This window comes from Odocoileus virginianus, chromosome 4 (assembly GCF_023699985.2).
Source record: "Odocoileus virginianus isolate 20LAN1187 ecotype Illinois chromosome 4, Ovbor_1.2, whole genome shotgun sequence".
In the NCBI taxonomy this organism is placed as follows: Eukaryota; Metazoa; Chordata; class Mammalia; order Artiodactyla; family Cervidae; genus Odocoileus; species Odocoileus virginianus.
The window spans coordinates 39,157,629-39,182,052 of NC_069677.1; the positions used below are offsets into that span (position 1 = coordinate 39,157,629).

Consider the following 24,424-nt stretch of genomic DNA (forward strand, 5'->3'; position numbering starts at 1 on the left):
TGGCAGGCAGATTCCTTACCACTCTGCCACCTGGGAAGCCCTTGGCTTCTAACACTTAGATAATATTGGCCAGCTGGCATATGTGTGTGATGCCAATCTAGTAGCTGTAATTGCTTCTAGAGAATTAAGGGAATGACTTGGCAGTGAGGGGAGGGGGCATGCATGGAATCACTGAAAAGAGATTTTAAGAACAGAGAAAAGTTGCATTCATACAAAGTAGCCTTTCCTTAAGGAAATTATTTTATTATTAACCCTTCCTCTACTGTAAAGGCACATTGCTTATGATTTTTTAATGAACTTTGTACTGTTTGTTTCCCTTGAAGCCAAAACTCTAATGATTGTGGTTTAAAAATACTGGATTTTAGAGACAAGAGTCTAATCTAGTACTCAAAAGTGGCAACACTTTCTGCGTACAACCTTACGGTATATCACTATAATTTTTCTAATCAAAATTATTTCAGAAATTAAATAAATAATTAAAAAGGTATAATGTGTCAAAATTGAATACTTATCCGTTGGCCCAGATTGTAACTTCATGAAGCTGGAGGGTATTCTAACCACCTGTGTTTGGCATCTAGACTATTGTGATGAACGATCAAGCCACAGATATTTTGTGGGCAAGATAAGCAAGCAAATATTAGTATAAAGCAAATATTAGTATAAACTTTGAGCACATATTATAGAGTTTATAATTTGTAACTATATGGAAATTTTAGGCAATCTTGTGATACAGCTATTTTGAGTCTAATTTTATAGGTAAGGAAGCTGAAAAACATTCTGTAATCCACAGACCCAATATTGTCTTCTTAATACTGTCTCAAGACTGCTGTGTTCTGGGTCTGCCCACAGCTTAGCTCAACAAAGCAGAATGCCATATTTCCAGCATGTGTTCAGGCTTTATTTGATAACATACATTAGCACGGGGCAATAAATACATATTAACTGCAACCAGGACTGGGTATACAGTTTTTTCTGGCAGAATGTTTTTAAGACCTTTCTATAATTTGCCTCACTCTGTACTCTCATTCTATGATTAAAAATGTTCCTATATCACAGCTGGAGTAGGAGGAAGCTGGTGGGAGAAAGAACGTCTTTGGGAGATTGTACCTCATGATTTCAGTGGTTCACAGTAGTCCCCATTATTCATTGGCACAGATACTGTAGTAAAATTGGGAAGACCTTGACCTCCTAAAGTTTTCATTATTAATACTTGAAAAAGCCTGTTTTAGGAAACAACACTGATCAAATGAAGAAGGTGTAAGATTTCAAATAAGTCGCCCTCTAAATAATAGTCTTTTTCACAAAAGGCTCTCTCTCCCCTCAGGTACGGCAACATCATCGCCTCATTCTGAACTGGAAAGTACAGGTGCAATCCTCGATGACAAGGAAGATGCTTACTTCACAGAAATTCGAAATTTCATCGGGAATAGCAACCACGGCAGCCAGTCCCCCAGGAACACGGAAGAGAGGTAAGGCTGGTCTTTCCCTTTTGAAAGTCAGTGGTTTTCAGAAATGAGCGCTCTGAAATACCTTTCAGGGCTCATTTTTGTGACAGTGCTTTTCTCCTTCCACCAATGGCTGGTGTTTATTTAGTACAGATTAAATGCCAAATGTTCTTCTAAGCACTTTATGTGTATCAATTAACTTAATTACCCTAATAACCTTATGAGATAGGGACTGTAATTATGCAGTTTTATCACTGAAAGAATGGCGACATTGAAGGTTAAATAACTTGCTAAATGTCACATAAGTAATAAACGAGATTTAACCTAGGCTGTCTGGTTCTATAGCCCACAATTTTAGCACCATTCTATTCTGCCTCTCTTTGTAGCTAATTAGAATATTTTATCAAAACTTGGCAATTAGATGGGAAAGCCACACAGGGGTTCAGTTGAATCATGAGGAATGCTGGTTACTGTTATGTATCATATTATGTATAATGTATACATACAGTGACAGTTTTTAGTTGTTCAGTCGTGTCCACCTCTTTGCAACCATGCCCATGGACTGTAGCCTGCCAAGCTCCTATGTCCATGGATGGAATTCTTCAGGCAAGAATACTGGAGTGGGTTGTCATTCCCTTCTCTAGGGGATCTTCCCAACCTAGGGATTAAACCTGGATCTTGTGCACTGCAGGCAGATTCTTTACTCTCTGAGCCACCAGGGAAGCCCCATGCATATAATGTATGACTATATATATTATGTGACTATATGTATCTATATATGTTAACATTGTATGGCTGTATGTATCTATAGATATTTATACATAAAATACTTATTGTCATCCAAATATCTTTTTTGAAACCATTTGAGACTTCTTAATAAGATTCTATCACTTCTTTATATGCTTTCAAGGGCATCCTTATTTAATTCCAGCATGTTTTTTTTAGTGGGTATAATTACACTTGTTTTTAGTGACTTGGTGCGCTGGATCCCTCTTGTCATTGTCAACATCAAGCATATATGACTTAATTGATGTAGAAATAGGGCTTTCCTGGTGGCTCAGCGGTAAAGAATCTGCCTGCAGTGCAGGAAATGCGGATTCCATCCCTGGGTCGGGAAGATCCCCTGGAGAAGAAAGTGGTTACCCACTCCCATATTTTTGCCTGGGAAATCCCGTGGACAGACGAGTTTGGCAGGCTGCAGTCCATGGGTCGCAAAGAGTCGGACACTACTGACAAACTAAGCAACAACATAACAATCTAGCATTTTATGTTTTATGTGATATTAAGGAAACATTATTTTTTCCAAACTACTGGGTTTAATTTTTCTTACCTATAAGTTATAAATATCTGGCGTTGAGAACTGTGTTATTCTAAATATAACTACCCAATGGCCTATTAAATTAGGATGCTGCACTAGAAATTTTAATGTAACACGAAATTAGTTAATGAAAGTTTCATTACTTTTTATCACATAAGTGTTGTTATTGTCCTCCGTGTTTGATGCTATTAAAAGTCAGAGTTAATTGTTTCAGGTAGTTTTCCATTAAGGCAGTATTAAATAAGCGTTATTTTCCAAGATTATATAAAAATATATGATCACTTCTGTTCTTTAGCTTGTATAAAAATGTCTCTAAGGGAAGGAGAGAATATCTGTTATTGCATGACTCTTCCAGCTTCTGAGAAGCCTGACAAAACTAAACTTTGTGCTGTTGGCTCTATCTCTCCCTCTGCTTGCCCATGTGTGTGTGTGTGTGTGTGTGTGTGTGTGTGTGTGTGAAAGAGAGAGAGAGAGAGAGAAAGGCAGAGGTGAGGCAGATACTCAGAAGTACAAAGTACTAAGGACAAGTAAGAAAGACAGTCATGATCTTATATTTTAATAATGATAGTTACATGCTACAAATAAGAAATATCGAACAAAAAGCACCATTTGTGTTCTGAGACACCTATTCAGATTTCAAACCCTTAGTTGGAAATTTGTGAACCATAAAACTGCAACATCTGGCTTCAACATGTCTAAACAGCATAGAAGTAAGAAGACTGAGTCATCTAACTTTTCTCCCCTCAACTCCTATCAGACTACTTTTGATGAATAATTTATCTTCTATAAATTGCCACATTTGAAGGCAAAATTAACAAATAGGTTTTCTTAATCACGTTGGCTTTGTTACGTTTGGTTTTCATCCATGCACTCTTTTGTTCTTTTACTTTTTCTTTCATTTATTTTAAAATAACAATTTCAATCCATTCAGGCCAGCAAGTTGGCAGTGTAACTGGAAACTAATAATTTATGTCTGTGCAAAACATGTTTTCATCATTCTTTGATAAAAGAGGTTAAGTGATGGATTGTATAAAAAAAACTTAATGATGATATGACTTTTTCTGGTCAAATGAATTTTTACTATGTGCCTATGTCACACCCAGGATTGTTTAATTTATGTTTTTTTTTGTGTGTGTCCTGGGAAATCTAAATATAAAATTATACTCATTTTTTTTTAATGTGGGAAATTGATAGGGGTCTATTGCTGGTATCTGATTTTCCATAACCTGAAAAATAGTTACATTGTGAAAATTGTACATGACTGTAACAATAATTTAGCAGTCTCAGCAAATTTTCCGAGTTAGTAAATAGGTAGAACTATAGGATGCCAGTGTGTAAACTAAGTCGCCTGTCATGCCTGACTCTTTGCAGCCCCACGGACTGTATGTAGCCTGTCAGGCTCCTGTGTCTCAGCATGGGATTCTCCAGGCAAGAATACTGGAGGGGGTTGCCATTTCTTTTCCAGGGGATCTTCCTGGTCCAGGAATCAAACCCTGCATCTGTTAAGTCTCCTGCATTGGCAGGCGAGTTCTTTACCTCTAGCGCCACATGGGAAGCCCACCTAGACACCTACGATTGTTTAATTTCTAACAAGCTTTCTGTATTTGGGCAAGTGCCTTAACCTCTCTGATCATGTATCTTTGAAAGGAGGAAGTTAGGAGAGATTCCAAACATTTATAATTATTTTCTAAGTTTCATCTTAATCGTGCAATGAAAGAAATTCAGCTTATACATATTTTAATGTTTCCTTTAAAGCCTGAAAAGCTTATCTTCATTTTATAAACATTTTCAAATGTATAAAATGGGGACTTCTATATTATTAAACATTTTTTATAATTAAACTTTCGAATTATATATTGCCAATCCTTGCCACCACTAAAATATTACAAATGATGTTTTAAATATAATAGGCTTCTTTTGCATCATTATATTACACATATAAGCTTCAAAAGATATTTGTACAATGACGCTTTTATATCATTTCCCACCCCAGTGTTATGCTGGGAAACAAGGAATATTTTTACATTCAGACTATCAAGGATGATTTGAACAAAGTACAAATAAATGAGTTTTCAATCACTTCAAAGTCTCAGGAGAGTGTTTAAGTGCTGAATACCACCAGTGTCACCTAGAAAGAGCAAATCTGGTTGATCCTTGGCAGCTACTCTTAACACTTTCTTTGAACTCTTAGATTCTCTTGAAGCATGCATGTTGAAACTTTGGCTGTGTTGCTTATGGGTATGAGTTTTCCAGAAATCTATTCTCTTAAATGGTGCATGCTTACATGGTAATTAGGTAACTTTATGTAGGGAAAAACCTGTGTGTGCTTTTTATATCATATATAACAATATCATTTATCAAGCAAAGGCCTGATAAGAAATAGGAGACTAAGATTGTTTTCCCAGTTCTGCCAGAGGTTCTATTTATAATCTGAATAATCACACAATTATTTTTTTCATTTTTCTATTTGTGAGGTTACATTACTTTCCCATGGTTGCCATAGAGCATAAATGATAAAAATTTACTTGAGAAATGTAGAAAACCTAAATTATTGCTAGAAAGACATAATAACTGCATGTTTTGAAATGACACCAGTAATTGAACCTGCTTCTTTTTTATGCTTTTGAAAGAATGAATGGCAGTCACTTTAAAGATGAAAAGGCTTTGGTGACCAATCAAAATTCAGACTTACTGGATGATGAAGAAGTAGAAGATGAGGTGTTGTTAGATGAGGAGGATGAAGACAATGATATTACTGGGAAAATGGGAAAGGAACCAGGGACAAGTAATTTACATGAAGGAAACCCCGAGGATGACTATGAAGACGCCAGCACCCTGGAAATGAGCTGTAAAGCATCCCCAATGAGGTGAGAAGCAAGGGTGGACCCACACAGGGTTACGATTCCTGCTGCTCTCTTTTTCCATAAGCACGCTATTCCAGGGGATAAGCAATTTGTGAGCAATGAATCGTAAAAACTGTTTGAATTAGCAAGGCATACGCAGTGGATTAATTTTAAAAGACGGAAACAAAGTGGCCATGAACATAATATGCAGTGTATAAATACATCGATAGATGTGGAACTCTGATTAACCTGAGGAAGGAAGGGTAAATGAAAGGTTAAACAAGTACATAATCACTTATTTAGACTCCACTTATAAAACTCAAAGAAAAATAGAGCTTTTGGCATTATCTAATTTATTCAGTTTATCATGTGTTATTCAAATATTATTGACAGAAATACCACCTTATTTGCTGTATATGGAATCCATATAGATGATAAATGTTTGAAAGGAAAACATTAGCCCAATAATTAAATTGACAGGAATATTATATTTTCATATGGATAACTGGTGCCAACTGAATATCATCATAACGGGCTTTATTTTAAATGGAGATTGTAAATGTTTGAATTCTGTCTCCACTGCATTGCTGACTTCACATGTCATTGACTTTAATTCTTTATCTCAAATATTTTCTTGCTTGAGTCATGAAAAATCTTGTAAGAAATATATGTATAAGATAGAATATTTTTAAGTTTTTTGAAGAATCCAAGAATCGATGGAGGCTACTTTCTACTGCAAATATAATATGATGTTTGACAAGTGTATGGGATGAAATAAAAAGTGATTTGGTTGGATATCAAACTGAAAAAGAAAAAAAACAACCCTCTGTGCTTTCCCATTGGTTCATTTTAGGTATAAAGAGGAAGAATATAAAACTGGACTTTCTGCTCTAGATCATATAAGGCACTTCACAGATAGCCTCAAAATGAGGAAAATGGAAGATAATCAATATACAGAAGCTGAGGTGTCTTCTTTCAGTGCTTCCCATGTGCCAGAGGAGCTTAAACAACCGTTACACAGAAAGTCCAAGTCACAGGTACATACTTTCCTGCAGTAGAGCATCCTGGTGACATTGTGCCTTTGACACCAAAGGCAGACACTCTTTGCAATGTTCAAGAATCTGAGCAGGTTCAGATGCTTTACTCAAAAGGTTCCTATCTCTGCCTATGACTGAATCCAAAATAGTCAACCACTACAGCAAGTAATATGACTGGATTCTGCACAGAAATTGCTGTGACAAACCCTGGCCTCCAATAATCCACCCTTTCCTTTGCAATCACCTTACTTTTGTATAGATGGTCCATAAACATTTGATTGCACCTATTTGGAGTAGGAAACGGCAACCCACTCCAGTATTCTTGCCTGGAGAATTCCATGGACAGTACATGGGGTTGCAAAGAGTTGGACACAACCTAGCGACTAACACTTTCACTTCATTTGTATATGACTTCAGAATTATTTTCTAATCACTTTATGTCTATAATTTTTGTCAAACTAGTTATATTTTGATATTTTTGGAAAGTGAATTCTATCCCCTGTTTTTGTTTCTTACTGTACATAGTTAGTAGCTTCCCTTGTAGCTCAGTTGGTAAAGAATCTGCCTGCAATGCAGGAGACCTGGGTTTGATTCCTGGGTTGGGAGGATCTCCTGGAGAAGGAAATGGCAACCCACTCCAATATTCTTGCCTGGAGAATCCCCTAGACAGAGGAGCCTGGCAAGGCTATAGTCCATGGGTTTGCAAGAGTTGGACATGATTTAGTGACTAAACCACCATACATAGTTAATATATAAGTCAACTAATGATAGAATTTAGAAATAAACTAAATTTAGGAGGGTCAGAGTTGAAATGAATTGCCAAGAGTCTATTGCCAAAATAGTAACTTAATGGCAAACCTAGAAATTAATCCTGTCAATTTTGAATGAATGAATGAATGGTACCCAAGTTCGATGGGGTTTACAGCAATCTATCAGCACTATGGTAATCAAAATAAATCCCATCTAAGGATTTATAAATATCATTGAAAAGAGCCTCAGTTCTTCTTCCACAAAAAAAGGAATCAATCCTTTCTGCTTGACATCTGCACTCAACCAGTTTGTTTATTCAGGTCCTTTTCTAAAAAAGAAAAAAAAAAACTTTCTGTCGTTACCATATTTGTTGGTCACTTTGGTCTAATTGTTTGAACCTGAGTACATTTTGGAGGTGGCCCTACATACCAAACCATGTGACTGTGTTCATTACTACATTTGGAAATTTTCTATTTGGCTGAGATGTTTTAGGCCATCTTAATAGCAAATGTGGTCATATCTCAACTAAAGTGGGAAAAACGTTATCCCACTGGGATAGTACCAATTTTAAAATATTAGTAAATTCAATAAAACATCTTAAGATGTCATGTATGGTAACAGACAAAACATATGTTCTTTCTGAATTGAAGTGAAAGCAGCCAGCCTCATCTCTAACTAGCCTCACTTCCGTGGATTTGAGAACATCACTTCACAACTATGGATACCATTTCCTCACTGTAAAGTGGGGTGAGTGGAGAAAATGTCTAAGATCCCTTCCTGCTCTATCATTCAATGGTGATAAAAATTAATTTTTCAATTTCTAACATTAAAAGTGAACCAGCCAGTTTAGACATCTCATTTTCACTTGGAGATAGTCTTAAGAAGTGGCTAATGTTTTTTGGTTTTTTTAACTCTTAGTTTCCCATTTTTCCTTCCTTATTGATCAGAGAAACTGGGGAGCCAACTTTTCTTTCTTTTTTTTGAAAAAAATTATTTTCATTATTCCAGCCCAAATTATAAGACATTACAAGGCACAATACTGAAAATTCCTGAAACTGTCACAAGTGATAGGAAGTAAACGGTCCTGGGAACCTAGAGATATTGGAAGTGATATATTTCAATACCAGCATTTTGATATATAAAGTCCCTGCCCAATTGGGCTAACAATTACCCTCATGAGGAATATTAGAATTTTGCAATTTTAACTTGTATTTTTATTGTTACTTTATAATGTCATATATATATATATATATGTATATATATTTATATCAGTTTGAAAATGGTCAGGCCTTTTTGCAAACTGACTTTGTATTTCATGAGACTTTATTCTTTCATTCCATTGTCGCTTGTCAGTTTTGTGCTCAGCACTGATCCTTGTGCATGAAAATGTTTATTTCCTTTGATTACCAAAAAGACAGATATTCCATATTTACCACTTTCTAGAATCTGAATAGATTCAGATGCTTTACTCAAAACTCATACATTTACTCTGTGATTTTTATAGTGATTGAATCCAAAATAGTTGACCAATACAACAGTGGCTGCCCTCTGCATGGAATTTTCCCTGAGAACCTATCCTACAAAAAGGTAGTTTCAGGAGCCATGTATGCATGCGCACCAAGTTGCTTCAGTCGTGTCCAACTCTTTGCAACCCTGTGGACAGTAGCCCACCAGGCTTTTCTGTCCATGGGATTCTTCAGGCAAGAATACTGGAGAATTGCCATCCCCTTCTCCAGGGGATCTTCCCTTCTCAGGGATCGAGCCTGTGTCTCTTAGGTCTCTTGCAACGGCAGGTGGGTTCTTAACCACTAGTGCCTCCTGTGATACGTGTAGTTTCAGGATGCATGCATGTGGGCTGTGTGTCTTCAGTCGTGTCCGAGTCCGTGTGACCTTATGGACTGTAGCCCACCAAGTTCCTCTATCCATGGAATTATCCAGGCAAGAACACTGCAGTGGGTTGCTATGCCCTTCTCCAGGGATAGTTTCAGGATAACAGGTATTATTTATATCAGGCACACTAAGCTAAACACTTTATGTAAGCTAGTGCTTATGGTTCCTCCATAGCCATTGGAAGTAAGTTATTATCTACCTTTTATATGAAGGAAGTAACCTTGAAAGATTAAGCATCTTGCCCAAGGTCACACAGCTAGTTGAATAGAGGCAGGATAGAAGCCAGGATTAACACTCAGGATTTCAAAATTTTCTCTCTGCTCCCTTTTCTTTTTCTGAATACCAGAATGAGTTTTGTTAAAACCATGTCAGACTAATCTTTTATCTTGATCTGTAAATGTGAGTACATAATTGGAATAAAGTTAAGTGCTCACTTCACCCATACTTTAAACCTGCAAAGGAGAAGGACTCTGTATTATTTATCCTTAACTCCCTAGGACCTAGCACAGTGCCTGGCATAGAGTAGATGCTTAAGAAATATTTTTTAAACGTCTGCTGAGATTTTGTAGAGGTCCAAAAGGCAAATTGTAAGCAGAAAAGTCAAATGTGTACATTTAGAGCAGTGACCCAGCAAATCAAAATCAGCCTGAGAGGGCAGATTTTCTAACTGTATGCCATGATTACAGAAGAAACCACAGACCAGCCACATGTCTCAGCATGACTCCCAGAGATGAAATTCTGCTTCACAACAGAGGCATTTTGTCTTTGTTTACCGACAGTGGAATGCCTTTGGCAGGACTTTAATGATTCCACTTCAGCAGCATTTTGACAAGCAAGTTAGCAATGGATGAGACCAACAATAGCAAGTCAACAGTGAAAAGTTCACTCCCAAGTCAAGACCAAACATTTCATTTGAATATTTTACTTGGCAGCAAATGGGGAGATTCTCTGAACAGTTATTTAGAATTTGACATGATAATAGGTAAGAGAGAGCACTTCCTCACAGAGCACCCCTGTAACATCTTCTGTTTGGCAGACCCTGGAGCCCAGGGGTGAGAACTTTGTTGGGTCTTGTGATTTGTTTGAGTTTTTGGTAGAACCTACTTGATCTACCTCGATTTTCAAGGTCTTTGAGTGTCAGCATTGAATATTTCAAGCTTGGAGAGGAAGTGGAGAGAGGACACTGGCTTCGGGCAGATAAGCTTTTATTGATGCCTTCTCAGTGTCTAGTTAAGTGACTTTGGCAAGTCTTTTCACCTTCAGGGCTGTCAGTCCTCCAGAGAAGTAGTCTGTGGCATGCTTCCTCTAGATGCTTCCACAGTGCTGTCAAGGCAGAGTTGTCTCTTATATGTATTTTCTGTTTCAGTTGTAAGCATTCAGTAATATTTTGGTGAGTCAAACACATACATCAACAGTGGAAGGATGGTTATTATATTTATGGCTGGGGAGGGGGATGACTCCTGTTTCTTAATAGAGACATGATTGTCATTCTAGGTAGGATCATTAACTTTTTGTTCTGCAGATTGTGTCACTTTTGTGGCCCTGAGGCGCTGAAGGCCAGCAGTAACTCCATGCCATTGTAACACACGAGACATGTCCCGCACTTTCCCCAACACACCTATGAGGGATGCTCCTTCTCAGGGTCCCGTCTCTTCCTAACGTTCACCCAAGATAGCCTTCAAATGAAAAGCAATGTTTTCCAAATGCCACTTACGGATTCTCTCCTCTCTACCCCAGGCATACGCTATGATGTTGTCATTGTCCGACAAGGAGTCCCTGCATTCTTCATCCCACAGTTCTTCCAACGTGTGGCATAGTATGGCCAGGGCTGCAGCGGAGTCCAGTGCCATCCAGTCCATGAGCCACGTATGACATTCTCGAGGTTGACCGGAGTGGGACCAAGTCCACCAGTAGCATGGCTCTTTCACGTAGGACTATTTAAAAGACTGCTGAGCAGAATGCCTTAGAAACCTGAAGGGTCACTCATGTAAAGTCTGGGGACCTTAAACGGAATGATTAAAAAAGAAAAGAAAGAAAGAGAAAGAAAGAAAGAAAAGGAAACTATTTATTCTCGATATTTTGTTTTGCACAGCCAAGGCAGCTGCTGACTTCTGGAGGATCAATGCGACTTAAAGTGATTCAGTAAAAATGAAAACCTTGCTGGGCAGAAGGCATCTTCCCATTTACCTTGCCCTTGGGAGTGGGTGAGTGAGAGGAGCAGTTGAGATGGCGGCATGAACACTCCATAGAAACTGAATTCTTTTTTTTTGTACCTGACACATGATTGGGAACAGTTGCTTTTAATTACAGATTTAATTTTCTTGCTTTGTTAAAGTTTTTATGTAATTTAACCCTTTGAAGACAGAAGTAGTTGAATGAAATGCACACTTGATTATTATAGAAACCGATAACAGGGAGTTTCCCATTAACTTTTGCCTTCTTTAAGTACATTGTTTAAAACTAGGGAACAAGGGTATGTGTATATTGTAAACTATGGATGTTCAAATGCTCAGAGAGGTTAAGTCAGTGAAGTAACCTGTTCATCACCAGTACCGTTGTACCACTACACTAATAGAAGGTTTGCCAAATCCTTGTAATAACATCTTAATTTTAGACAATCATGTCACTGTTTTTTAATGTTTAATTTTTTGTGTGTGTTGCGTGTATCATGTATTTATTTGTTGGCAAACTATTGTTTGTTGATTAAAATAGCACTGTTCCACTCAGCCACTACTTTCTGACGTCCGAGGCACACCCCGTTTTGAATTGCAAGGACCAAGGTGACTTGACCTGTGTATGGGAGTGCCAAATGGTGTTTGGCTTTTCTTAACATTCCTTTTTTTGTTGTTTTGTTTTCCTTCTTAATGAGCTAAATACGAATAGATGCAACTTAGTTTTTGTAATACTGAAATTGATTCAATTGTATAAACGATTATAATTTCTTTCATGAAAGCATGATTCTTCTGATTAAAAACTGTACCCCATATTTTATGCTGGTTGTCTGCAAGCTTGTGCGATGTTATGTTCATGTTAATCCTATTTGTAAACTGAAGTGTTCCAGACCTTATGTTAAAAGAGAGACGTAAATAACAGACTGTATTCAGTTATTTTGCCCTTTATTGAGGAACCAGATTTGTTTTCTTTTTGTTTGTAATCTCATTTTGAAATAATCGGCGAGTTGAGGTACTTTCTTCCAATGCTTTGTACAATATAAACTGTTATGCCTTTCAGTGCATTACTATGGGAGGAGCAACTAAAAAATAAAGACTTACAAAAATGGTTATTTTTCCCACAGTGTTGTATTTTCCCTTCTCATGCAATTTTCATTCATTTCCCTTTGGGATCCAGTGATTTAAAGATACGCCATCTGGGACTTTGATGCCCTAACAGATACATGGAATGTAGAGGATGTGTCTATAGACATTTGAGATGAAATGAAAGATAGCCCTTGGCCCATGGGGAATTGGACTCTCTCCCACTCATTGCTCTGGACTTTCTCCATGTGGTGCAAAGTCAGGGCTCAGGTGCAATAGTACAGAGCCCCTAGGATCACCCCACGTCTGCAGCACCCATTTTAGTTAGGACAGAGCAACCTAGCTTTTTTTTTTTTCTTCTTTATTTTACGTAGTACATGCCAAAAGGTGTTCTGTGCTTATTTTTGTTTTTAATTACCCAAATACAGTTAACTTATTCACAGGAGGATGGAGACCCTTTAAATTTTTGATGATCATTTTAAGTCTTCATTCACATGCAAAATATCATTTTTTTTCATGATTAGAAGCAGAGGGTAAGATATGATTTTGAGTTTTCTTTCTTTACTCCCACCAAAAAATTCACTGCATATTGCTACAAATTCTTCAAAATAATCACTTAGCAGTTTCTCCATTTTCCACAGTTTGACCTACAATTTCTTTAACCATTTCACTTCTGTTGAAAATTTATGTTTATACTGCTTTTCGCTAGTGTAAGCAATGGTATTTTAATTTTCATGGGGGTAATTGTTTCTATGTGTTAACATATGAGTGCACAGGTTTGAACTGTGGTGAGTGGTAGTTCCATATTATAAATTCTCTAGTGTAGGAGCCATTGTGAATATTTTTTGAACCTTAAATATAACACCAGTTGTTTGAGAATGTGGCTTTTCAACCAGGCCAGCTGTAGAGGTTTTAACAAGGTCTGAAGATTAAACAAGTATGACACATAGAAGTAGATCCAGACTAATTTCCCTGTTTGTTTATTTATTCATTCTTAGCCAAATTGCCAGATATGGAGAAACTTCCTACATCCTTTCTAAATGTCAGTAGTATAAGAATTAAATACAGGGGGGAGGGGATAAATATTGCTTTTTAAATAGAAAGTGGGCACGGGAAGTATTCAGAAAATATACTAAAACTATAAATCTGGGCTACACAGAAAGAGAAGAAGAATCTAGTGTTTGAGACATAAGAACAACACATTCAAGAAAGTGGAGACTGGGAACATGTTACGCGTTTCTCTTTGTTTTAAAGAAAATACCTATAAATTCTGAAGCTGTTTGAATATTCTCAACACTACTGAATTCTTGTTAGATTCTGAGCATGACATTTCAGTCATTTGCTAATGTTTAGCCCCTCCAAATTCCAAAGAGGTTTCCAAGCCTCACATTTCAGCTTTCTTTTACATTCATCTCGCCAGCAGTCCTGCACCACACGGCCCTGTGGGGAGACCATGAGATGTGGTGGAGACAGTGTTGGATTTGGAAGGTGAAGACCTGAGTTTCAGTTCTGGCTCCATTCCTTTAGTGGCTTTGAGGCCTTGGGCAAGTCAGATAGCTTTCAAAATCTCATCTGTGAAACCAGAGTTATAATACCTGCTTCTCCTGCTACTGTACTGGGTTTCTGTGGATGTTGAAAGTCAAAATATATTTTTATAAATATTTGGGAAAAGTTGAATACATGCAGGCACTTCATAATTTTTATGGTGGTAGTTAAGAGAATAGAATGTGCATCTGTGTGTATGTTTATACACATACACAAACACTATGCTAAGAAAAAGTTTTTAGAATATAACAAATCTAGAGTATACAAAAGTGGATATGGGCCTTTTTTGGAAAAACTGTATTGAAATATAGTTGATTAGCAATGTTGTATTAGTTTCAAGTGTATAGCAAAGATTCAGTTATACATACATATATATATGTGTATATATATGTGTGTGTGTATGTGTGTGCGTGTGTGTGTGTATTATTGTTTACACTTTAAGTCACGTCCAACTCTTGTGACCCCATGGAGTATAACCTGCCAGACTCCTCTGTCCTTGGGATTTCCCAGCAAAAATACTGGAGTGGGTTGCCATTTCCTTCTCCAAGGCATCTTCCTGACTCAGGGATGGAACCCATATCTCCTGCATTGGCAGGCATATTCTTTAACCACTGAACCACTAAGGAAGCCCATATATATTTCTATAAATAAATAAATATATATGTATATACATGTTCCTTTCCAGATTCTTTTCCCTTTCAGGTTATTACAAAATATTGAGTATACTTTTCTGTGCTATACAATAGGTCCTTGTTGGTTAGCTACTTTATATATAGTAGTGTGTATCTGTTAATCCCAAACTCCTTATCATGTTTCTTGAATAATATGTAGCTTTGAAAAATAAAGAAAACTCAGCCCTTTGAGAACATGAGCCATCCAATCTAATTGCTGTGTGCTCTCCAAAAATTCAAGGACAGTTAAGAAAACACATTCAAAGAATAAGCACACACATACTTTTATTTTCAGATAATGACCATCAACCAATCATTATTTTTTTATACAGAATAAATAAAATGAGCTATTCATTTTTAAAACTGACTGTTATGCCAGTGTCATGCTAGGAATGTGTACATCCATTAGCTCCATTAATCATCACAGTAGGCCTGCCTGCAGGAAGTATTATTCCTGGTTCACAGACGAGGAAACTGGAGCTTAGAGAGTTTTAGAGCCTATTCCACTGCCACCCTGCTGGGAACTGGCTGGCGGAGAATCCATAGGTGCCAGGCTTCTTAGCCTGTACTTAGTCAAGCATCTCAGACCTCCTGGTTCAGGAGCAACTGAAGAAGTCCAAAAAGGTCTGTTCCAAACCAAGACTATGTGCCAAGAGAGGCACATGTCTAACAAGGCTTTGTCTCCAAACCAAGAGAGTAAGGTTGTTGGAGATTCAAATATGCCCCAGAGACATTTAGGCATCTGAGTCTTGACTATGAAGAGATTGAAAGGTAAGTGTCAAACAGTGGTTCCCAGGCTTTTTCTACTCAGGTTATTTCAAGTCAGAACCATAACACTTGACCTCTTAAAAGATCTTAAATGCTTCCTTAATAGGAGGAAGGTCTGAGTCATTTTGTTTCCATATTTTTAACAGGTATCTTGAATGTCTTCCTTATCCCTTTTCAAACAAAAATTTACTCCAAACTTAACATTTGAAATTATTAACATGACATGAGTTAAGCCCTTTCTAAAATAGTTAGCAGACTCATTGTAAGAGAAAGCAAAAGTGAAGGCAAGTAGAGTTGATAGTGTACTTATTTCATGTTCTCCAGGTTCAAAGAATTATTAATGGAAGGATTATAGGGAGAAGTGGGATGACTGGAAAAAAAAAAAAACTAATAGTCTGGGTCCAGAAGACCCAAACAGAGTTTGGAGAGCCAACCAGCTCTTCCCTCAAGAGACTTTGGTTAGTATCTAATTGTTCACTATAGTCTGCATAACTCATTTATAAGTACGAGACTCTTCTTGGTGCAACATTTAGAAAATGATTAAAATATTTATAAAAAGGAATGTAGAATGGAAACCATTAAAAAATCCAGAAAATAAAAAGTGCTGGCAAGAGTGGAGAAATGGGAAACTTTGTGCACTGTTGTTGAGAATGTCAGAGAAGGCAATGGCACCTCACTCCAGTATTCTTGCCTGGAAAATCCCATGGGCGGAGGAGCCTGGTTGGCTGCAGTCCATGGGGTCGCTAAGAGTCGGAAACGACTGAGCGACTTCACTTTCAGTTTTCACTTTCATGCATTGGAGAAGGAAATGGCAACCCACTCCAGTGTTCTTGCCTGGAGGATCCCAGGGACGGGGGAGCCTGGTGGGCTGCTGTCTATGGAATCGCATGAGTTGTACACGACTGAAGCGACTTAGCAGCAGCAGCAGCAGTTGAGAATGTGAAAATGGTACAGCTACCATGGAAAATGGCATGGCAATATTTTTAAATATTAAAAAGAGAACTACCATATGATCTAGCAATTCCATTCCTGGGTATACATCCAGAAGGAAAGCAGAATTTCAAAGAAATTCAGTCCATTAATGTTCATAGCTGCATTATTCACAATAGCCAAGAAGTAGAAGAAACTCAGGTGTCCATTGATGAATGAGTTAGACAAACAAAACATGTAGTATACAAACCATGGATGTGGAGGAAATGGCAACCCATTCCAGTATTCTTGCCTGGAAAATCCCATGGACAGAGGAGCTTAGCAAACTACAGTCCATGGGGATGCAAAGAGTTGGACTGGATTGAGCAACTGGCCATGCATGCACAAACAATGGAATATTAGCCTTAAAATTCAGAAAGAAAATTCTGATTCATGCTCCAACATGGTTAAACTTTGAGGACATTATATTAAGTGAACTAAGCTAGTCACAAGAAGACTAATACTGTGATTCCACTTATATGAGGTACCTGGAATTAGTCAAATTCATAGAGCTAAAACTAGAATAGTACTTGCCAGTGGCTGGGAGCTGTGAGGAATGGGGATCTGTTGTTTAGTGAGTACAGAGTTTCAATTTTGCAAGATGAAAAGAGTTCTGGAGGGGACGTCCCTGCAGTCCAGTGGTTAAGACTCTGTATTTCCAGTTCAGGGGGTGCAGGTTTGATCCCTGATCAGGAAACTAAGATACTAGCCACATGCCACATGGCTTAAAAAGAGAGGGAAAAAAGGGGGGAGGGGGTCCTGGACATTTGTTTCACAACAGTGTGAATGCGCTCACCACTACTGAATTGTACACTTAATATGATTAAGATGATACATTTTGTGTTATATATGTTTTTACCTAAAGAAACCTGAGCACCGAAGAATTGATGTTTTTGAACTGTGGTGTTGGAGAAGACTCTTGAGAGTCCCTTGGACTGCAAGGAGATCCAACCAGTCCATCCTAAAGGAGATCAGTCCTGGGTGATCATTGAAAGGTGTGATGTTGAAGCTGAAACTCAAATACTTTGGACACCTGATGTAAAGAGCTGACTCATTTGAAAAGACCCTGATGCCAGGAAAGATTGAGGGTGGGAGGAGAAGGGGACAACAGAGGATGAGAGGGTTGGATGGCATCACTGACTCAATGGACATGGGTTTAGGTAGACTCCGGGAGTTGGTGATGGACAGGGAGGCCTGGCACGCTGCGGTTCATGGGGTCACAAAGAGTCGGGCATGACTGAACTGAACTGAACTGAATTGAAAGTAAAAGAAAAAAGAAATAATGCAATACCTCTCTATATGTTTCCTTAAGGTGAAGGAACCTAATTCTATTCAACTCAAGTAGAAATGAATTACCAGGTGCATATTAGAGAACTCATAACAATTGAAGGGAAAACTGGAGACCCAGGCCTAGAACATAACCCAGAACTAGTGGGTAGCCAAGCTGCAAGCCACAGGCAGACTCTTAGGCTGCTGTCATCAAGATGAATTATCAACTACCATTATGTTCAACTTTTTCTTTTTTTGACCAATTTGGGTCTAGATTAAAATTCTAGAGATAGAGCATGAAAATGGCTCTACTTAAAATCCTACTTGATTAAGATCACCATTAAACTCATCCAAAAGTATGGGACAGAAAAGGCTAGTCCCCATATAGCTAGATTGAGAACCCACCCAAACAAGTGAGAATCGATTATGGATGTCAAAAACAACAAGTATCTGCACCATCTGAATGACAGGAGAACTAACAAACATGTAAAGGCTAATATTTTCAGTGTAGGACAGAGTTTGGAAATGTCAAGGGTAATCAGAGGTGTAACATGATAGTACATGCAAAACTAGAACGGTTCCAAAAAACAGAGGACTTACAATCCTCAAAGGAATAACTGCTTCAGTGAATTCTTAAAGTAAGGATTGTTGTAATATGTTTTTAAGTGCTTCAACTGTAACTCCTACTGATGACTGTAGTGTGAAAACTGGCAATAAAACTGTAGCCTAAGTAGTCACGTGTTACCCAGAATAAAATTGAATTGATTCCTAAAAGTATTTTTGCTTACTTCTTTAGGGCACATGCAAAAATCATGGTGAGTAAGCAACAAAAGCATTTGTCTGAATCAAAAGCATTCAGAAAGCCAATGTCCGGAAAGGAAAGCTGAAACCACTCTAAATATTTTAAGCAGAGGGGGACTGAATGCAAAGGGTTGCATACAAAAGCACTGGAGAGGCTGAAGAGAAGGATGTAAACCAGAGACCAGGAAGTGGCTGGTGATCCTCACTATGGAGTTGTGAAACCAGGGCTCTGCAGGTAGGATCACTCTTTCTGCTGTCTTCTCATCTCCCACCAGTGCCTTCCATTCATATAGCTGGAAACCAACTTGGGAAGAGAGTCTGGGGAGTGAAGTTTTCAAGCACCCATTCCCCTGTGATGCAGATAAATACTGGGAAAGGTGCTGAGTATCAACAGACCGTGTCAGGCATAAAACCAAACTACACATATTAGTTTAAGTGAGAAAATCCTCCAATATTTCCCACTATTTTTAGAATGTATATCAAGACATCATCATGGCCTCCAGGGCCCTCCATGACCAAGTTTTTGCCTACCACTCTAGTCTGTTCCACTTGCCTATCTGTCTCACATGTATTCTCTCCTTTCAGTCACCAAATTAATCTCCACTTCCAAGGACTTCACACATTGTGCTCTGTGAAGAATTCCTTCTGCCTTTTCAATGCAGAACCCCTCTCCCTCAATTTCCCCCTGCTGCCATGTTCTTGACTGGCTAAATTAATTTACTCTTCAGTTTTTCACTTATCTCTTGTTTCTTCAGAGAAACTTTCCTGATAACTCCTCACTCCTCTTCACCAGTAAATGTTGTAGTATGTTGTATGTAGTATGTTGTATGTAGTATGCTGTAGTCTCTCATCAAATCATTTACTACATGTTCAGTATGCCCATTACAATTTGTAATTATATATACGTTGGGACGTCCCTGGTGGTCCAGTGGTTAAGAATATGCCTTCCAATGCAGGGAATATGCAGTTCCAACCCCTGGTCAGGAAACTAAGATCCCAAATGCTATGGGGCATCTAAGCCCGTGATCTCTAGAGCCCACAAGGCCAAACTAGAGAAGCCTGAGAGGAAATCAACTCTGAGCGTTCATTGAAAGGACTGATGCTGAAGCTGAAGTTCCACTACGCTGGCCACCTGATGCGAAGAACTGACTCATTAGAAAAGACCCTGATGCTGGAAAGATTGAGGGCAAGAGGAAAGCGGATGACAGAGGATGAGATGGGTTGATTGGCATCACTGACTCAGTGGACATGAGTCTGAGCAAACTCAGGGAGCTAGTGAAGGACAGGGAAGCCTGTCATGCTGCTGTTCATGGGGTCCCAAAGAGCCAGACACAACTTAGTAATTGAACAACAATGAGCTAATTTGCTTCAGTTGTGTCTGACTCTTTGAGACTCTGTGGACTGTAGCCCACCAGGCTCCCCTGTCCATGGGATTTTCCAGGGAAGAATACTGGAGTGAGTTGCCATTTCCTTCTCCAGAGGTTCTTCCCAACCCAGGGCTTGAACCTGTGTCTCTTAGGTCTCCCTCATTGGCAAGCAGGTTCTTTACCCCTAGTGCCACCTGGGAAATCCAACTGTATATATATTTGTGGATAATTTAAGATCCCTGTTCCTAAATTCTTAGGCTCCATGAGTGCCCTAACTATGTCTGTCTCGATCAGTGTTTTGTCCCCAGTGACTAGTACCGAGTATGGCATATTGTGGTTTTTCTGTAAATTTTATTAAACCAATGGATAGACTCCAAACCATTCTCAGTGGTTACCTCCAAGAGAGGAGTGGAGAAAGTAACTTTTTACAATGTACACTTTTATTTTTATTGCTTTCAGTGAGAATGAATTACTCTTGTGTTAAAAAAAGAAAAAAACACATGTATTTCTTTTTATGAGCATACCTCCTGAGCAAGAGACTCTCAATTCTAAGAATTCATCATAAGATATTAATTAGCATTACACACTTATATTTGCCTCCATAGACATTCACTAAACATTAATAACAGAAAATTTTATCGATATTGAAGTCAAACAAAAGAGATCCATTGAAGTAAACTGTGCTATGTCTGCATGACCATGATTAAATACATGGACAGATAATGCCAACATATTATTAAGCGAAAAGTCTTGTTACAAGTGACTGGAGGTTATACACTGTAACATTTTACTGGTTAGTAGGGTTATGGGTGAATTTGTTTTCTTCTTTGTGCTTATCTACATTTTTACATTATCTAAAAATAAACATGCATTACTTTTTAAAAAATTTTTTCATGCATTACTTTTTAAATAAGAAAAATATTATAAAAACAAACAAAAAACTTCTCCCAAATTATTAAACAGAACAAAGGTGACTCGGACCATAAAGAATCTGCTTGCAATGCAAGAGACCTGGGTTTGATCCCTGGGTCAGTAAGTTTCCATGGAGAAGGGAATGGCAACCCACTCCAGTGTTCTTGCCTGGAGAATTCCAAGGACTCAGGGGCCTGGTGGGATACAGTCCATAGGGTTGCAAAGAGTCAGACATGACTGAGTGACTAACACAGCAAAGAGAAAAAAAGAAGACATTTTGTCTGAGGGAGTGATGTATGTTCTTTCATATCATCAACTGTGAGAGTTGGATAAGACTGAACTGTTCACTATGTAAGTGACAAGAGTAACAAAGAACTATGGTGGTTTTGGTCCAAGGTCCAAGGTCACAGAGATGATGTGGTGTTGAAACTCAAGTTTCCACTTTCTGGCCACTTTCTTGTGAACCATTCTCAGGATGAGGAGTGGGTAGAGTTTGTGGGTGTGTGTTCAGTCGTGCCCAACTCTTTGTGACCCCGTAGACTGTAGCCCACCTTCTCTCTCCATGTGATTTTCCCCACAAGAATACCAAAGTGGGTTGCCATTTCCTCCTCCAGGGGATCTTCCCAACCCAAAGATGAAACCCATGTCTCTCACGTCTCCTGCATTGGCAGGCAGACTCTTTACCACTGAGCCACGTGGAAAGTCCTGGAATGTGAGGTGAGGGCGGGGTCCAGTCTAGTGTCCCCTAAGGGAGCTGAGGTCACGGGTTTCTACAGTTCACGGGTTAGAGCACCTCTGAATGTCCCTAAATCAACACCAATGCCGTAAGTGTTAGACCATATTTGAACTTGTTTTTATGTTCAACACAAAGCAAAGGAAACATGTCTTTAAGGCAACACACTTATTGCACATATTATAAGAATAGTTAGGGTAGCCATTTTCCTCATGTAGATTCATGTTGATTTTATTTCAGTTTGGAGTTCTAACTGCTCATCAGAAATGGGGCTCGTTTAATAACTAGCTGAATGATATTGAGCTCATAAAAGCAAAACATGATGAAAGGCATTTCGTGTAAACCATCTCAGAAGGAAAAACTGTCTTTTAATACTTTCTCTGCAGTATTTCCTCAGGATAAAATTGTGGCTTCTTCCAATCCTCTCTGTAGGCAGCAGCATCTCTAAAACTGGATAAATAAATCAGGAGAATGAAGAATCAGAGATTCCCCCCAAAGAAGCAGAGTTAACAAGTCTAGCAGGAGCCAGTTAGTGTCGTAACTTTGTCAAAAAGTAACTCCTCACCACCAGCATTGAAGTCATCCCTGTCTGTTACAGCCACATTCTCCTCACTTAAAATAATAATCCATTATTCTAAGAGGAGTGACATATTATGTGGTTTCAGCCAGCATTATTTTGAATTTGTGAATCTGATCTCTTCCTCTGTGGCCACAAGGGGAGGCCATATTTTTTGAAGAGGTCAGAGTAGGATGACATGTTCAGTAAGGGGACAGATTTGAAGTGCTCTCTGAGTGAGTGATATGAGAGTTGAACCATAAAGAAGGCTGAATGCCAAAGAATCAATGCTTTCAAATTGTGGTGCTAGAGGACTTTTAAGAGTCCCTTGGACAGCAAGGAGATCAAAGCAGTCAATCCTAAAGGAAATCAACGTTGAATATTCATTGGAAGGACTTGCTGAAGCTCCAATACCTTGGCCAACTGATGTGAAGGACCAACTCATTGGAAAAGACCCTGATGCTGGGAAAGATTGAGGGCAGGAGGAAAGGGGGTGACAGAGGATGAGATGGTTGGATGGCACCATTGACTCAATGGCCATGAGTTTGAACAAACTCTAGGAGATTGTGAAGGACAGGGAAGCCCGGCATGCTGCAGTCCATGGGGTCACGAAGAGTCAGGCATGACTGTGTGACTGAACAACTGAAATGGATAAAACTTGGGCTTATAAAGCAGGAGATGGTAGCCACAATCTGGATCTGGCTCTGTTGACTTGGGACAAGAAAAAGTGTTGTAAGATGGAGAAATAAGTGCAAATTTTGTCTGCTGGTTTGTTTTGATTTGCTTTGCTTTGTTTCTGTTGAGGACCACTTCTTTCATCAAAATCCATTTGCTGGCAAAAGTAAAGATAAAGGTCTTCAGGTGTAAAAAATAATAGAAGGATAAGTTGGAAACCTAAGTGAAGAATTTTTGATAAGCAAATCTCTGTGACAGTGTAAACTGGAAAATTCAATTAGCTCTGTGGTTTTGTAAACCTCTTTTGAACAAAATACATGGTCTAAAAGAGAAAGATTTAAATTGTTAAGCTCTGAATTTCTTCAGTATGGTCTTTACAGAGAAGCATACCCATTTTAGTTCTACTAATTTAGTGTCTATTGTTATTTAAACTAACAAATGTGTGATATTTTCTTTACTGTTCTCTCATGTACTTAAAAATCATTAATTTCCTCTCCACATTCTTCCATTAAGTCCAAAAAGCTTTTAAATTGTCAAAAAAGTAGTTGCCATCCATTTCACTTAAAAACAAAAACAAAAACAACAAAATAATTAAAGAAAGTGGAGTTTCTCTCTTTAATATGTTCATGTTTGTAAGAGATTTGGAAGATCTCCTGGAGAAAGGAATGGCTATCCACTCCAGTATTCTTGCCTGGAGAATTCCATGGATAGAGGACCTGGCAGGCTATAGTCTGTGGGGTTGAAAAGAGTCAGATTGAGTGACTAGTATACTTTTAAGATTATCATGTAGGCTTGGTTGGCTACCACAGTACTTGGAAAAGCAACAACAATATGGGGAGGGCATGAGGATGGAGTCAGAGACCGGGAATTTTATCATTTTGTCAAAAATTAGTTGTGTGACCTCATGCAAAAACAGCTACTCTCAATTTTAACAATTTAGATTTCACCAGAATTTTCACTATATCTGTATACCACCTGAATCATTGGTTGCTTAACATTTCTTTTTCTTGATTTATTTTTTACACATTGATAATTTTATCTGAAAAGAGTGCTTACATAGAAACTCACTTTCCATAAGTATCACTTAGTCATAAAAATAATGAAAAACTACAGCGATATTAGATTTTAGGGAGATGCTTGTGGTCAACGTTTCATCTCTCTGGGTATGTCAAAAAGCAGATATTCTGATTATGGAGGTCCACATGGTTAGTTTTGTCTAAGAGACTGGAAGGAGAAGTGACATAGCACTCTGATAGTTTGTCACTACGCAGTTCTCTTCATTTCCTTCCTTTGATGTGACAAGGAAGAAAGCTTCAGGTCCCAGACGATGCCCTTATAAGATGGTCAAGCCACAGCCCTAGTCTCCAAGTGGTGATGGCCTAGATTTGCTTCTGTCCCAAACACTAACCCATTGGGATATGAACTATGAATAAGAAACACTTTTGTTCAGTTCAGGTACTGAAACTTTGAGTGTGTTTTCACTTGCAGCAAAAGCTGACCTATTCTGGTTAATACAACATTAATTTTCCACTTAAGAATGTGGTCTCTTTGCCTATTTGTGCTTTATGAGAAAAGGGGAATATTTGGAAGTGTTAGAATGGTGTTAGATAAATTTATCACG

At 38.3% G+C, this 24,424-nt stretch overlaps 1 protein-coding gene across 10 annotated transcripts in view; it reads left to right on the plus strand.

The window, feature by feature from the left end:
- MECOM (MDS1 and EVI1 complex locus) overlaps positions 1-12,562 on the plus strand; it is a 607,989-nt gene extending 595,427 nt beyond the window's left edge. For 9 of the 10 annotated variants that reach the window (XM_070466455.1, XM_070466457.1, XM_070466456.1 and 6 more), the window contains 4 exons: positions 1,325-1,469; positions 5,394-5,630; positions 6,460-6,643; positions 11,021-12,562. In XM_070466455.1, the coding sequence (XP_070322556.1) occupies positions 1,325-1,469; positions 5,394-5,630; positions 6,460-6,643; positions 11,021-11,155 (701 nt within the window). In that variant the 3' untranslated portion in view covers positions 11,156-12,562. The remainder of the gene's footprint in view (positions 1-1,324; positions 1,470-5,393; positions 5,631-6,459; positions 6,644-11,020) is intronic. The other variant, XM_070466460.1, reaches the window with a different exon arrangement.
- Positions 12,563-24,424: the final 11,862 nt, after the last annotated feature.